The 13,298-nt window shown below is 40.4% G+C and overlaps 1 protein-coding gene across 9 annotated transcripts in view; it reads left to right on the top strand.

Moving 5' to 3' along the window:
- RAPGEF2 (Rap guanine nucleotide exchange factor 2) overlaps positions 1 to 13,298 on the top strand; it is a 391,597-nt gene that overhangs the window by 196,828 nt on the left and 181,471 nt on the right. The window contains exon 1 of one of the 9 annotated variants that reach the window (XM_089670386.1): positions 9,518 to 10,059. The exons of the other annotated variants lie outside the window; for them this stretch is intronic. Within the exon in view, the coding sequence (XP_089526512.1) occupies positions 9,923 to 10,059 (137 nt within the window). The 5' untranslated portion in view covers positions 9,518 to 9,922. Of the gene's footprint in view, positions 1 to 9,517; positions 10,060 to 13,298 lie in introns of those variants that run through there. 9 annotated transcript variants of the gene reach the window in all.

Raw genomic sequence — 13,298 nt, 5'->3', positions numbered from 1 at the left:
AGAGCCCTTTCACATTGGTGCACTAAAAATACGGTATTCATTTTCCAAAAGTGTATATTGCATTTTTAATGCACCCTTAACATGCTTTTAATGCATTTTTGGTGCACTGTCTGGTTTCCTGACTCCCAGATATGCACCTATGAAACATGGGACAAGTGACTCAATAAACGCATCAAAAGCATAGATGCGGTGCACTTTTGATGCCATTGACTTAAAATGAAAAGCTCACCAAAAACACAGCATTCAGGACTTTTCAAGACTCGGCACAAACTCAGCACATCAAAGTGAACAGAATTTAAAGGGGAATCATTTTTCCATGTGGTTTTCTCACGCTGGAAAGTGTGGCAAAAGCACATCAGTGTTAAAGGGACCTTATTTTCACGCATGCATTGTTTTCCTGTACTGCATTATTATTATTATACAGGATTTATATGGCGCCAACAGTTTGCGCTGCGTTTTACAATATAAAGGGAGACAGTACAATTACAATACATTTCAGTACAGAAGGAATAGGAGGGCCCTACTTGTGGAGCTTACAATCTAAAGGACCTCATTACGTCTTCCCTTTTTTTGATGTATCACTGTGGCAGCCTTGTTTATCCCCTTTGTTCCTATGGCAATAGTTTTTCAATTTTAGGACGTTTGACTTTGATGTTGGGCAGAGATACATCTGTATATGCCCTTTTCTGCACTTGAAGGACTGCTACATAATCATGAATGAAAAACGAACAGCTGTCAGGCGCAGTTGAGCTCATGAATATGGTATGCGGTAGTTATGTGGATTCAACATGTGCATGACATATCGCTCTCGGATGCTGTTGGGCTGCTGTGGCAGGAAATGAAGTGCATGATGGAATTTTGTCCAAGTTTGTTTTATTTCAGCCCCAAAATGTATGGGAAGCTATGAGTCAGTAGTGATAGCCAGTAGTCTAGTAAAGCATCCAGTTGCTGTTCCGCTAGCATTTTCTGTCTGCAATCTACACTCAGCATGTCACTGGACTGTGCACACACCACCCACAATGATCAAGTGGCATGATGCCCTAGAGCAGTGTTTTTCAACCTTTTTTGTGCAAAGGCACACTTTTTTCATGAAAAAAATCACGAGGCACACCACCATTAGAAAATGTTAAAAAAATTTACCTCTGTGCCTATATTGACTATATATAAAGTAATTCTCTTGAATAGGAATCAAACACAAAGAAATTATTTTATAATTACTTTATTATGAAATAATAAAGTATTTTATAATTGGACCCGGGGGCCGGACCAAGAGTAGATGAATGATGTGTATGTGTCATCCATAGTAAGCATAGTAATTAATCCCCCATATAGTAATTCATCCCCCATAGTAATTCATCCCCCATATAGTAATTCATCCCCCATATAGTAATTCATCCCCCATATAGTAATTCATCCCCCATATAGTAATTCATCCCCCATATAGTAATTCATCCCCCATATAGTAATTCATCCCCCATATAGTAATTCACCCCCCATATAGTAATTCACCCCCCATATAGTAATTCATCCCCCATATAGTAATTCATCCCCCCCTATAGTAATTCATCCCCCCCTATAGTAATTCATCCCCCCTATATTAATTCATCCCCCCTATAGTAATTCATCCCCCCTATAGTAATTCATCCCCCCTATAGTAATTCATCCCCCCTATAGTAATTCATCCCCCCTATAGTAATTCATCCCCCCTATAGTAATTCATCCCCCATTGTAATTCATCCCCCATTGTAATTCATCCCCCATATAGTAATTCATCCCCCATATTAATTCATCCCCCATATTAAGTCCCCAAGCCCCCCCTGTGTCAATTCACTTACCTTTGCTCCGCGCGTTCCTCTCGCCGTTCCGGTGTAGCATGAAAATCTGTCTCCTATGAGGATCTGTCCCCCTCGACGTATCTGCGCATGTGCCAGTTTCAGGCATTAGCAGCCGATCGGCGATCTCCGGCACATGCGCAGATACGTCGAGGGGGACAGATCATCCTGACAGTATCACGCTCCGCGGGCCGGATTAAAAGGTCCGCCGGGCCGTAGTTTGCCCATTGCTGTTCTAATCGGTCTATTTGTGAGCCGAGGCCACGTTACGGATGAAATTGCAATTTTTCCCACGGCACACCAGACAATATCTCACGGCACACTAGTGTGCCGCGGCACAGTGGTTGAAAAACGCTGCCCTAGAGTGTTATGCAAACCCAGGCAATGACACCAGCCACTTCCTTCATATCATGTGATTACAGTGTTCTTTATGAGAAAGACTGTATATTATATAGCTGATCTAAATGAGACCTGTTGCCATGCCGTCTGTTGCAGAAATATCTGTAGATTGAACAAACATGACAGATTTTTATTAAATGATTAATGTTAGACACCAGAAAAAATTAAGCTCTGTGGTGCAGACCAAAAACACAGTTTTTCTTTCTAAGAACCCTGTTTTTAGTCCAGATGTGGCTGTAATGCAGCAGGCCGTCCCACTGCTTCAAATCTCTTGTGCTAGTATTTTGTTTTTTTTTTGTTTTTTTAAACCATTATTTTCTTAGCTGGCAAATCTGACATTCAGCTATTCTCATGTCTCCCTATTGTTAGCTAGACTTGCTTATTTGCTTGCCTGCTTGCCGCCTTTCAGAACCTGCAGTCACAGTACACACAAATGGCTTGCAGATTCTGCTAAACGTCTGGAGTTGCATTTCAAATTAGTTATGCTGGTAAAAGAAAGTTAACTCCGGCTTCTTTTTTAAATTTATTATTATTTTTATTTTTGGATGGAGTAGGGAAGGGTTAGGGCTTTGTTAGTTTATTGCTGTCATCAATGGGGAGTATTCTACACTACTGGAAATTAGTGGAATTTACCCCAAAGTAATAGGAAATCCCTCCTTTCCCAGCTGTTGCTGGGGCAGATATCCCTATTAGGTGATTACCTCTCCACTCTTTGACAACTGTAACATTTAGCTCATACCTCCTTCAGCATTCAGCTGGTGCAATGAGAGGGAGGCCTCAAAAAGGGGTTTTGAGGTAAAACGCAAAGCTTGCTGCTGATACTTTTTGGGATCTTTCACTCTATTGTAAGTTCAGGAGGATGAACACAGGTAAGCGCAGCTGATGCTGAGGAAATTGGGAGTTTAAGGGCTTGTTCACACCATGGTGCAGAGACATCAGTTTTTCTGCACACGTTCTGCAAGGGCACAACAAAATCAGTTCTCTATGTGCCCTATTCACACCACAAGCCTAGAATAACGTGCAGATTTTTTCTGCATAGGAATCTGAAACGTGTATAAAACTCATTAAAGCACACATGAAAACTGATGTCTCTGCAAGTGAAATCTGCGCATCAGTTTCCATAAGTTTTTCCGCATGTATGGTGTGAACGAGGCCTCAAAGTATATCAGTATTGGTTTATTTAATAAAAAAAAAATTGTTCAATACAATTGTCGATTAGTGTGAGATTCGTTCTGGAAGCTCCAGTGAGAGATTCTTTAAAAGTTTTTTTTTCTTTATTAAAACTATACAAATAAGAAATTGGTAAGCAGAATGTTATACTTCTGATAGGAAGTATTTTGTTTGTGGGTTTTTTTTCCTTTTCTTATGGTCAGAGTGAATTGACCCATTGTCAAAAACCCCATATATTTCCTCTCTCCTACATTGAAGCCACTACCTAATGTTGAGACTTTGAAAAATATTAGAAGGGAGCCTGCAAGATTGCAACCCTCTTTCCACGGGGAATTTGCTTGCTTGATATGTTAGATTGTAACTCTGAGGGGGTTAATTGGTGACATTGTAATGTTTTTGTTTTAAATATGAAAAAAACGTTGTGAAGAAAGTGTACGTTTTTATATATTTGCTTTGTGTAATATATTTAGGGCTAAAACTGTACCTCTCCTTATATCAGATGGTATTTTTACGCACAGTACTAGCTGATAGGGACTAGGACAGTGATACTCTACATCTATATTGGTTCCCCAGTGTCTGTTTTTGTTGACAAAATAATAGTTTGGAAACAAGGGGAGTTTTCACCAACATACATTTCTACACCTTTTGCAAGCTCCATACAGGTTGTGAACTGTTGAGCTGGCTCATGTGTACAGTGACAGAGGACAACAAATTGGAATAAATTTTGCTAACATATCCCATTGACCCTGAGTTGATTAATGTCCCAGTTCCATGTGATACATTATGTGTCTGTACTTCTCAAGTCTACATATTAGGCTAGGGTGAAGTGATCACACTCTGCTAGTTACTGAAAACAATTGGTGATTGTATTGTTTTCAGGCCATTTTGAACTTGTGTGAAGTAATTGACAAAAGCCCTTTTAGCATGTAATTGTTTACTCTAGTATCAGAGGCCTGCCCATTTTTATGCAGATTGCTGATATCATTGCAAATCACTGTTGAGAGACTGCTCAACATTTTCATTGTTCTCAATACTGGTGGTATGTGTTTGTTTTTGACTTCTATTCTGACCTGTATTTACTTGTCAGCTGTACAATCTGTCTGCTTTAATTCATCCCATTCTTTACAGGATGCATTGAATTGCTATTACTCCTAAATGAGTTTGGTTTTCACAGCTAGGGGATAGTAAACACAACCTTTCTGAATGGTCTAATATATACCCCAGTAATCAACAATAGAGTGGTATCTTTCTTTTAATGTGCAAAACTATTTTTAAAACATTGTATGAATATTAAAGTATGTTTTAGTATAACAGTTGTAGTGCTTGGAACCAGGTGTGATACTTGTCTGATGAGGACAGCAGTTTACAAACTGTACTTTGATCCTTACCCTGCTTCCTGAGCCTGATTAGGGAGCATTGTTTTCAGTTATAGGGCAGCAATGTGGCAACGCAGTGGCTTAGTGGTTAGCACTCCTTCCTTGCAAGCACTAGGGTCTTTCATTTAAATTCTAACCAGGATACCTTCCAGGAGTTTCTATGCTCTCCCTGTGCTTGTTGTGGATTTCCTCCAGGTATCGGTATGTTTATTGGCTCCTGTCTAAATTGTGTGGTAAAGACCTTAGATTGTAAGCTCCTGTACAATATGTAAAGCACTGCATAAATTGGCAGTACTGTAATAAATAATTAGAATAATAAATATTGGACTATCTATACACACTGTAACTCTGGCTGACTGTGGGATGGTAATGTTCATTTTCCGGAAACATACAGCTGCTGATCAGCTGAGGCCAGTGGTTGCACTTCTTTCATGACAACGCTAAAGAATTTGTTAGATCCTGTTTGCATTATTTTGCCCAGTCCTGTTTTATACAAACCTGCTTTAAAAACAGGTATTGTAGCCATTTTAAATGATAAAGCCAGAACAATTGATACTGCCTTATGGCCTCACCCCGATGATTATGTGCACACGTGGACATGTGTATTTTACCAAACCCACCTTTTTTATTTTGAAAGCTGGAAATTCCTCTTTTACACTCAGCTTTTCTAGTCTATCCTGGAAAAGCAGGATTTGTATGTAATTACGGTATTTGTGGCATGTCCTTTTGTAAATTGAGCTTTAGGTGAGCTTGTCCTCGCATGTTCCTCTGGTTGACTGATAAGAGGGGAATGTAGTACAGGCAGATGCTGGCTCCAGTGTTAGGGCGGCTCAAAGTCCCCTTTATTATTCACAGACTGCCCCAAGGTAGTATAATGTGATGCGATTTTATGTTGTGTATGAAACATGCTATAAGCAGCTGTGGTAATGTCATTCAGATCAGTAGTGGTAAGGCCTAGATCATCTTCCCAGCCTATGAGGGATCACTACGTGTCTGTGCTGTATTTTATTCACATTTTGAAGATAAACTGTTTTCTCATTTTCACACCTAGACGGTGTATTTTTCCACTCTGTTTTCACAAGCATTTACTGTTAACCTGCCTGGAATAAGCAGTAATTATGATTCACATATGTTGTCAACCTGCATAGTTTCTTTAAATCCGTTACAAGTAATTATGGTAGCATATTAATAAACATGGAAGTTAAACAGCAGGTGTCTGGACAAACATGTCTTTGGAGATTATTGTTATCAGGAGCCATTAAAGGCTCACTCTGTAATATCAATAATACATTTCTTTTCAGAGAATTTTCTGTGAAGCTGGGATGTGAAAGCTACAACACACAAGCTGTTGCTGATCTTCAGCTCCCATAATCCTCAGCGGCAGCTCCAGCATTAAGGCTGCACATTATAAAGCAGCAGTTTGTATTCTTCGTAAGCAGGCTTTGTCATGAAGCTTGTTTGTTTTCATCATGTGGCAGGGTCACAAGGAAAATCTTCTGCCGCTGCTGAGTTAGTGTCGCCAACACTCGTACATGCCTCTGTTATATGATATAATGTAGTAACCTGAACTAAATAAATGTTATTGAAAATATATTGTTAAAAGATAAGTAGATTTCCTCCTCCTGAGCTTCCCTGTTGGTTAGCGAGGCCAACCGTTACATTAACGGGCCAGAAGGTTGGCTAGAAAGAGATGTGTCCAAGCTGTATTTACATGGAACAGTGAAGATCTGTATGTAAAATGAGTTGCTTGAATCTCAGATCTAATGATAAATTTGATATGTGGCTATCACTGAAGGTAAGCTCTGTGTATTTTTTTTTTTTAAACTATTTGAATCTGCTGATGTTCTTCATGTGAATAACTATCCTGTTCACTTTAAATGGTCTATTAGTGACAGTGCACATAAAACATGCCTGCACTACTTACATTGCAATATATAGTGCACTTACATCTGTGTTGTGGGTGTGTTGTGATAAATTGTAAGTGTGCATTGGGGTTCAATTCAGCATGAATGGCAATGAACCAACACACACTCACATATACTTGTACACACTATATTGCCAAAAGTATTGGTACACTGCTCCAAATCATTGGATTGAGGCGTTCCAATCACCTCCATGGCCACAGCTGTATAAAAAATCAGCACCTAGGCATGCAGACTGCTTCTACAAACATTTGTGAAAGAAGGGGTCACTCTCAGGAGCTCAGTGGATTCAAGCGTGGTACTTTGATAGGTTGCCACCTGTGCAATAGGTCCATCCATGACATTTCCTAGGTTGCCACCTGTGCAATAATTCCATCTGTTAAATTTCCTTGCTACTAAATATTCCACGATCAGCTGTTAGTGGTATTATGACAGAGTAGAAGGAACTGGGAACAACAGCTACTCGGCCACAAAGTGGTAGGCCATGTAAAATGACAGAGCAGGGTCAACGCATGCTAAAGCGCACAGTGCCCAGAAGTCGCCAACTGTCTTCAGAGTTAATAGCTAAAGACCTCCAAACTTCATGTGGCCTTCAGGATTAGCACAACAGTTTATAGAGAGCTTCATGAAATGGGTTTCTATGGCCGAGCAGCTGCATCCAAGCCTTCCATCACCAAGTGCAATGCAAAGCGTCCGATACAGTGGCGAATCGAAGGAGTGACGAATCACGTTTCTCTATCTGGCAATCCATTGGACCTGTCTGGGTTTTGCGGTTGCCAGAACGGTACTTGCCTGTCTGCACTGTGCCAAGTGTAAAGTTTGGTGGAGGGGGGATTATGATGTGATGATGTTTTTCAGGGGTTGGGCTTGGCCCCTTAGTTCCAGTGAAGGGAACTCTTTAAGGCGTCAGCAAGACATTTTGGACAATTTCATGCTCTTAACTTTGTGGGAACAGTTTGGGATGGCCCCTTCCTGTGTGCCAGTGCACAAAGCAAGGTCCATAAAGACATGGATGAGCGAGTTTGGGGTGGAGGAACTTGAATGGCCTGCACAGAGTCCTGACCTCAACCTGATAGAACACCTTTGGGATAAATTACGTTGGAGACTGCAAGCCAGGCTTTCGCGTCCAACATCAATGCCTAACCTCACAAATGAACTTCTGGAAGAATTGTCAAACTTTCCCATAGACACACTCCTAAATCTTGTGGACAGACTTCCCAGAAGAGTTGAAGGTGTTATAGCTGCAAAGGGTGGGCCAACTCAATATTGAACCCTACAGACTGGGATGCCATTAAAGTTCATGCGTGTGTAAAGGCAGGCGTCACAATACTTTTGGCAATCTGTGTGTGTATGTGTTTGTATATACACGCACACACACACACACGCCCATATATATTTGGACACAGGCACAATTTTAGTTTTTTTCAGGTATTTACCAAAACATATTTGAGCTATAGTTATATAATGGGTATGGGCTGAACGTTCACACTCTCAGGTTTAATTTGAGGGTATGTGCATCCAAATTGGAGGAAGGGTTTAGGAATTACAGCTCTTAAGAGTAGCCATCCCCCCTTTTTCAAGGGACCAAAAGTAATTGGACAGTTGAATTAGAAGCTGTTTCAGGGCCAGGTGTGGGCTACTCCTTCGTTATTTCATGTTAGTTAGTGTGCACTTTCAGCCCATATACATTATATAACTATAGCTTGAATATGTTTTGGAAAAAAAATAAAATTTTGCCTATCCAATATATACACTGCACATTAACACGTGCAAAGGTTTGAGACCAGCCTAAAGCCTAGCATACATGGCTTAAATCAGCTGAAGTTTGAGCCCTGCTGGCACCACCCACTCAACAATAGTTGCCTTTTTAATGTACTTTTTGTCTGAAGGCCAGGTGGAAAATGGTTCACTGAACAGTGACTGCATCCAGTCAGATGCAGTTACTAGCATGAATGGAAGTATCTCTTAGATTTTCTTCAGTTTGTGGGAAATCCTGTACTTGTATGGCTATCCCTGTGAACAAAGGCGTAACAGTCATAAGATATGAGACTGCAGTATTTGTCGTCTTGCACAAATATTTGGAAAGGGATTATAATTGAAGGTATATGTAGTATCAGGCAATGTAGATTGCAGTTAGTGTCCTTCAGTGGTTTTTCAGAACGCTTTAGGTGTCACCTTTAGCTCAGGGCAGCCAATGGAGATTCAGTATAATGGTTTTCTTATGAGGCAGTGTAATAAACCATTCTCCCCCTACACAGGCCCGCTTGTTACTATAACCTTTCATTGAACACATCTCTTCTAACAGGCTGAGGATTCTAGTGTGGTGAAGTCTGATCTGTGATGAAATGGGAGGAGGTGAATCAGAAATGAATATCGTCACTTTCACTGTAATCTAGCCGCTCCAGTAACACTTCCTGTCACAGGTGTGTGAACCAGCTCATGTCTCACTGTGTCCCAGGTTCCTCCCAGTTGAGAAGTGTTAATGTTGAATTGCCCTCCCTCTCTCCTTCTCTTCCCATCCCATCATTCCTGTGATGATGGAGCTTGCAGAGTGTGTGGGGGTTGGAGCACAGAGATTCCTTTTACACTGATGAACAAGTTTACATTCCAGGCCTGAGAAGTGACATTCCAGAGTTAGCTGACGTGCCAAACAGGAATGTGAAATCAGAGGCCCTGAACAAGGGAGCAGTGGTGACAGAACATACAGTAGTTGGAGCTTCTGTGTTACACCACTGTTTCCTTCATGGGAACACAGGACAGCAAGCCAGAACATCTCAAACTCCTGACGAGCTCCCATCCAGCTGCACAGCAACGCCCTGCTCTCTGTGGGAAGATTTGCATTCAGTGTGGTAATCCAGACATTTAATTATCTCCATGCCTTAGTTAGCATTTCAGCCGAAAGGAGGGATAAAGAAAAACAAGTAACCACTTCCATGTCCCTGGATACGTCATCTCTGGGAGACTTGGTTTCTTCTGCCTTGCTTGCTGTCTGCAATGCTTGACACTCTGGAATCATGCTTGGAGAGCTATGAAGGGAACTACTGGATTTTATTTTCTGCCCCAGAAGTGTTCATCCACTTGCTTTTTCCTTACCTCGCTGCTCAGTACTCATAAGATCTGACATTTCTAGGATTGCTTACAGATCTTGTCTTCTGTTCTGGATATATTATTGGAGTGCTGCTTAAATTGTTGGGTATAAAATGCAGGACACTGGGAGCTGTCCATGGATTTAATCCACCAGATTGAAAAGTGGGAGTCAAATACAGGGTTTTCAGACTTGGAGTGTAAATCATCACCTGTGTTACAACAAAGGAAAAAAGGTTTAATGAAATATCCTACAGCTGTAGAACACAGTCCCTGGTAAGAATTCGGAAATGTTTATGGCTTCATAGGTGCTGCGTTGTCCTCAGGAATTTCCCATTGTCATTTATTGTATGAATAGGAGAGAAAATGTGAGTGTATATATTTATTTCATACAGTCCAAAAGCAATGATCATTTAGGGATGAATACTTCAATAAGATACTAAGCAGGTCGGATTACTTTTCAAGGTGCTAATTAGTTACATGTATCCCATGGCTTTAGCAAAATTACAAATGAAAGCCATGTTGTTTTGCTGAACTTATCTTACCAATCTGTAGTGGTTTATATATATCTATGTACTATACCATATGCACAAATCTGTTTCAGCACACTATATGTATAATTCAACTATAAAAATTGACAAGGGCAATGGTGAAGCTGTTATTCTGTATTATTATAATCAATATTCTATATAAACTACTGCTGCAAAAACTATAGGTCAAAAGCCATTGCTGATTGTCAGTGCTAAATCTATTGACAGACTTGAATATATTGTCCTCTGAAATCACAAAACACTGAACATTTCTAGATCACCTAATTTCTTATACTCTCCTATGTAAAAATATGTTTCCCTTTGAATGTAGATTGCAGTGCATTTGCAATATGTAGGCTAATAGAACCTTTAGAACCTCTAGTAACAGGACTCACAAGGAAGGAGTTTGAAGAGTGGATTTTCTTCTTTTAAAACATGCGCTTGAGCACATTTTTCTTTCATAGACACTTGGGCTAGGGAAGCCAGAGGTATATTAAGATGAATTTGCATAGTACTCAGGGATATTCGTTGCAGGTCTGGAACTGGACAGCAGTTGTCTAGGCTCTGATCCGCTTTTGTAGTCTGTTGCTTGCCCAATTCAAATATCTTTTTATAACATAAAATAGTAGAGCTCACAGGCTGGAGTAAGTTGCCATTAAGTGATCTCTTTTAAAGAAAGGTGTAATTTGTCTCCTTTTTTCATATCTTTTAAAGGAAGTAAGTCATCAATGTGAACGTTGGCACTGCTCATTACCTTGCAATTTAAATGACTGAATAGAGGAGGTACTGCTGGAAGGAATATTAATGCAAAGTGTCCAGCCACAATGCAAGATTGCCAGTGCCCTGCCACTCATGCTGCCTATTTACAAGCTCTCTGAAAGCTTCCTGCAGGTCAGCCATGCTGGGAATCAGTCTGCCATTCTGGTCTAATGCTGGGTCCCTAACCTTACCACTCAATGGTTTGCCTTATGATCAAGAGTCTATATTTGTTGGCCAACCTATAATTCTAAGTACAATTTTCTTTTTTTTGTTTTTCATCCATAGTTTGTGTGAAGGACGTACTTCCAATGTGTTATCCCTGTACTGTTCCACTAACAGCCTATGATTGTTAAATGTCCATTTTACTCAATGCGGTCACTTCATTTTTCTTTCACTACGTTTGCTGGTATTGTGGTTGGTTTGGTTATGCCACACAAGCATGTTCTCTTAGTCTTCTGTATGGTCACATGATGCTTCACACAGTGTCAGAACACATGGGCGGAAGGTGGGGGGAGGATACTTCTGGAAATGCCGAATGACACCCAGACAGGTTTTTTTTTTTTTTTTTTTTCAAAATAGTAATGGCTATGCAGAGACATTGCATGGCTTTTATAGAAAAAGAAAAAACACAGAAGCTGTGCACATTTTTGTTCTTTGTAGCACATTATATGTAAATACAGTGTGTGTTCAGTAGCCTTCAGAGAATAGTGGAGGCTGCCAGAGCACATATTCTTCATATTCAACTTCATATTGCCTGGCTGCAATGTTAATGCTTAGGTTTCAGTTAAATCATTAGGTAAGAACAAGTATGTAGAAAAGAAGTGAGGGCTTAACTCTCCTTCAATTTATCTTAGTGCTAGGTCAGTGATTTAGAAAGAAACCAGAGTGTGACCCAGTTTGGGGTCCATACAATCTAGGGGCAAAACAAATTCCAGAACCTCTGGCAGAAAAAAAAGCGGAGCAGAAAATGCTCAGAGGCTCGTATTGCACAAGAGTTTTTGAACGTTTATGGGCATTTGCTTTTTATAAGCATTTTTTTTCCAAAACAGTCCCCTCTGCTCATTTTTCAACTTACACTTGATAAAGCCGGACCCTTCTAAACGCTGTATTTAGGCACCTTTTTATGAGCATTTTTTTTTCTGCCTGAAAGCTCCTCTCAAGCCCAATTCTGAAAGTTTTTTGTTTTTTTAAATGCTCCACTAAATATATGACTGTAAACTTCCTAATGGAATGGAAACAGGCTAACATAATAAGGCTGTTTCTACAGGCTGAGGAATACCCCCCCCCCCCCCAACCGCATGTATTAGCAGTATTTTTTATAACCAGTATGCATATGGACCCTCAGGCTGAATTAACACACAAACAAAGAGCTGCCAGAGCGATACACTGCTCTGGCAGCTCTGTGTTGCTGACTGCACTAGGGGGCAGTGTAGTGCTCGAATCAGAACATCACATGGCTCTTCCCCCCCCCCCCCTTTTTTTTAATAAACTGAAAAGGTACACTTCACTCACGCCAATGTAGAGCATTGCAGAGCTATTCTGCATTTTAACGCAGCATGCTGCAGCTCAATTTGAATAGGACATATTGGAAACAATTGTTTCCTGTGTGTCCCTGCGGTGACAGACGTTTTATCATGCAATAAAATGTCTGTCACTGCATATAGTGAGTATGTGAGTAGAGAAAATGAATTAAAATCTCAGATTGTCCAGCATTGCTAATGTCACAATTGTTACTCGTCTGTTACCTTAGAACTGTCAGCAGTGCAGAGAAGAGAAAGCTGGCAGTGTTCAGTAAAGTTTAACACTGACAACTATATTGATCTGGACAAACAGACAAGAAATCTGCGCTTGAAACCATACCCTTTGTTTTGGGTCAGTGCTTAGATTTGTCTCATTGTGACAAATAGGCCATTTATGGATAGCTGATGGCCTTTACAGCAATTTGTTTTGCTCATCTTTATGCTTTATACTCATCTTGTGGAGTACTCATAACAATTTAGTAGAAAACCTCCACTGATGATCAAGCCTTTCTAATATGCTGTCCTGTGCTTTTTTTTGCAAACTTCAAGCGGGCTTTCATGTGTTTTGCACTGAGGTGAGACTTCTGTCTAACCACTCTGCCATAAGGCTTAGATCAGTAGAGGGCTGCAGTGATGGTTGTCCTTCTGGAACTTTGTTCCATCTCTCTACAGGATCTCTGGAGCTCAGTTAGAGTTACCATCGGGT

Source organism: Staurois parvus, unplaced genomic scaffold (assembly GCF_062004578.1).
Source record: "Staurois parvus isolate SC_StPar_1 unplaced genomic scaffold, SC_StPar_1.0 ptg000090l, whole genome shotgun sequence".
NCBI classification, from domain to species: domain Eukaryota; kingdom Metazoa; phylum Chordata; class Amphibia; order Anura; family Ranidae; genus Staurois; species Staurois parvus.
Note: the sequence above shows the minus strand (reverse complement) of the source record. Positions and strands in the feature narration are given on the sequence as shown.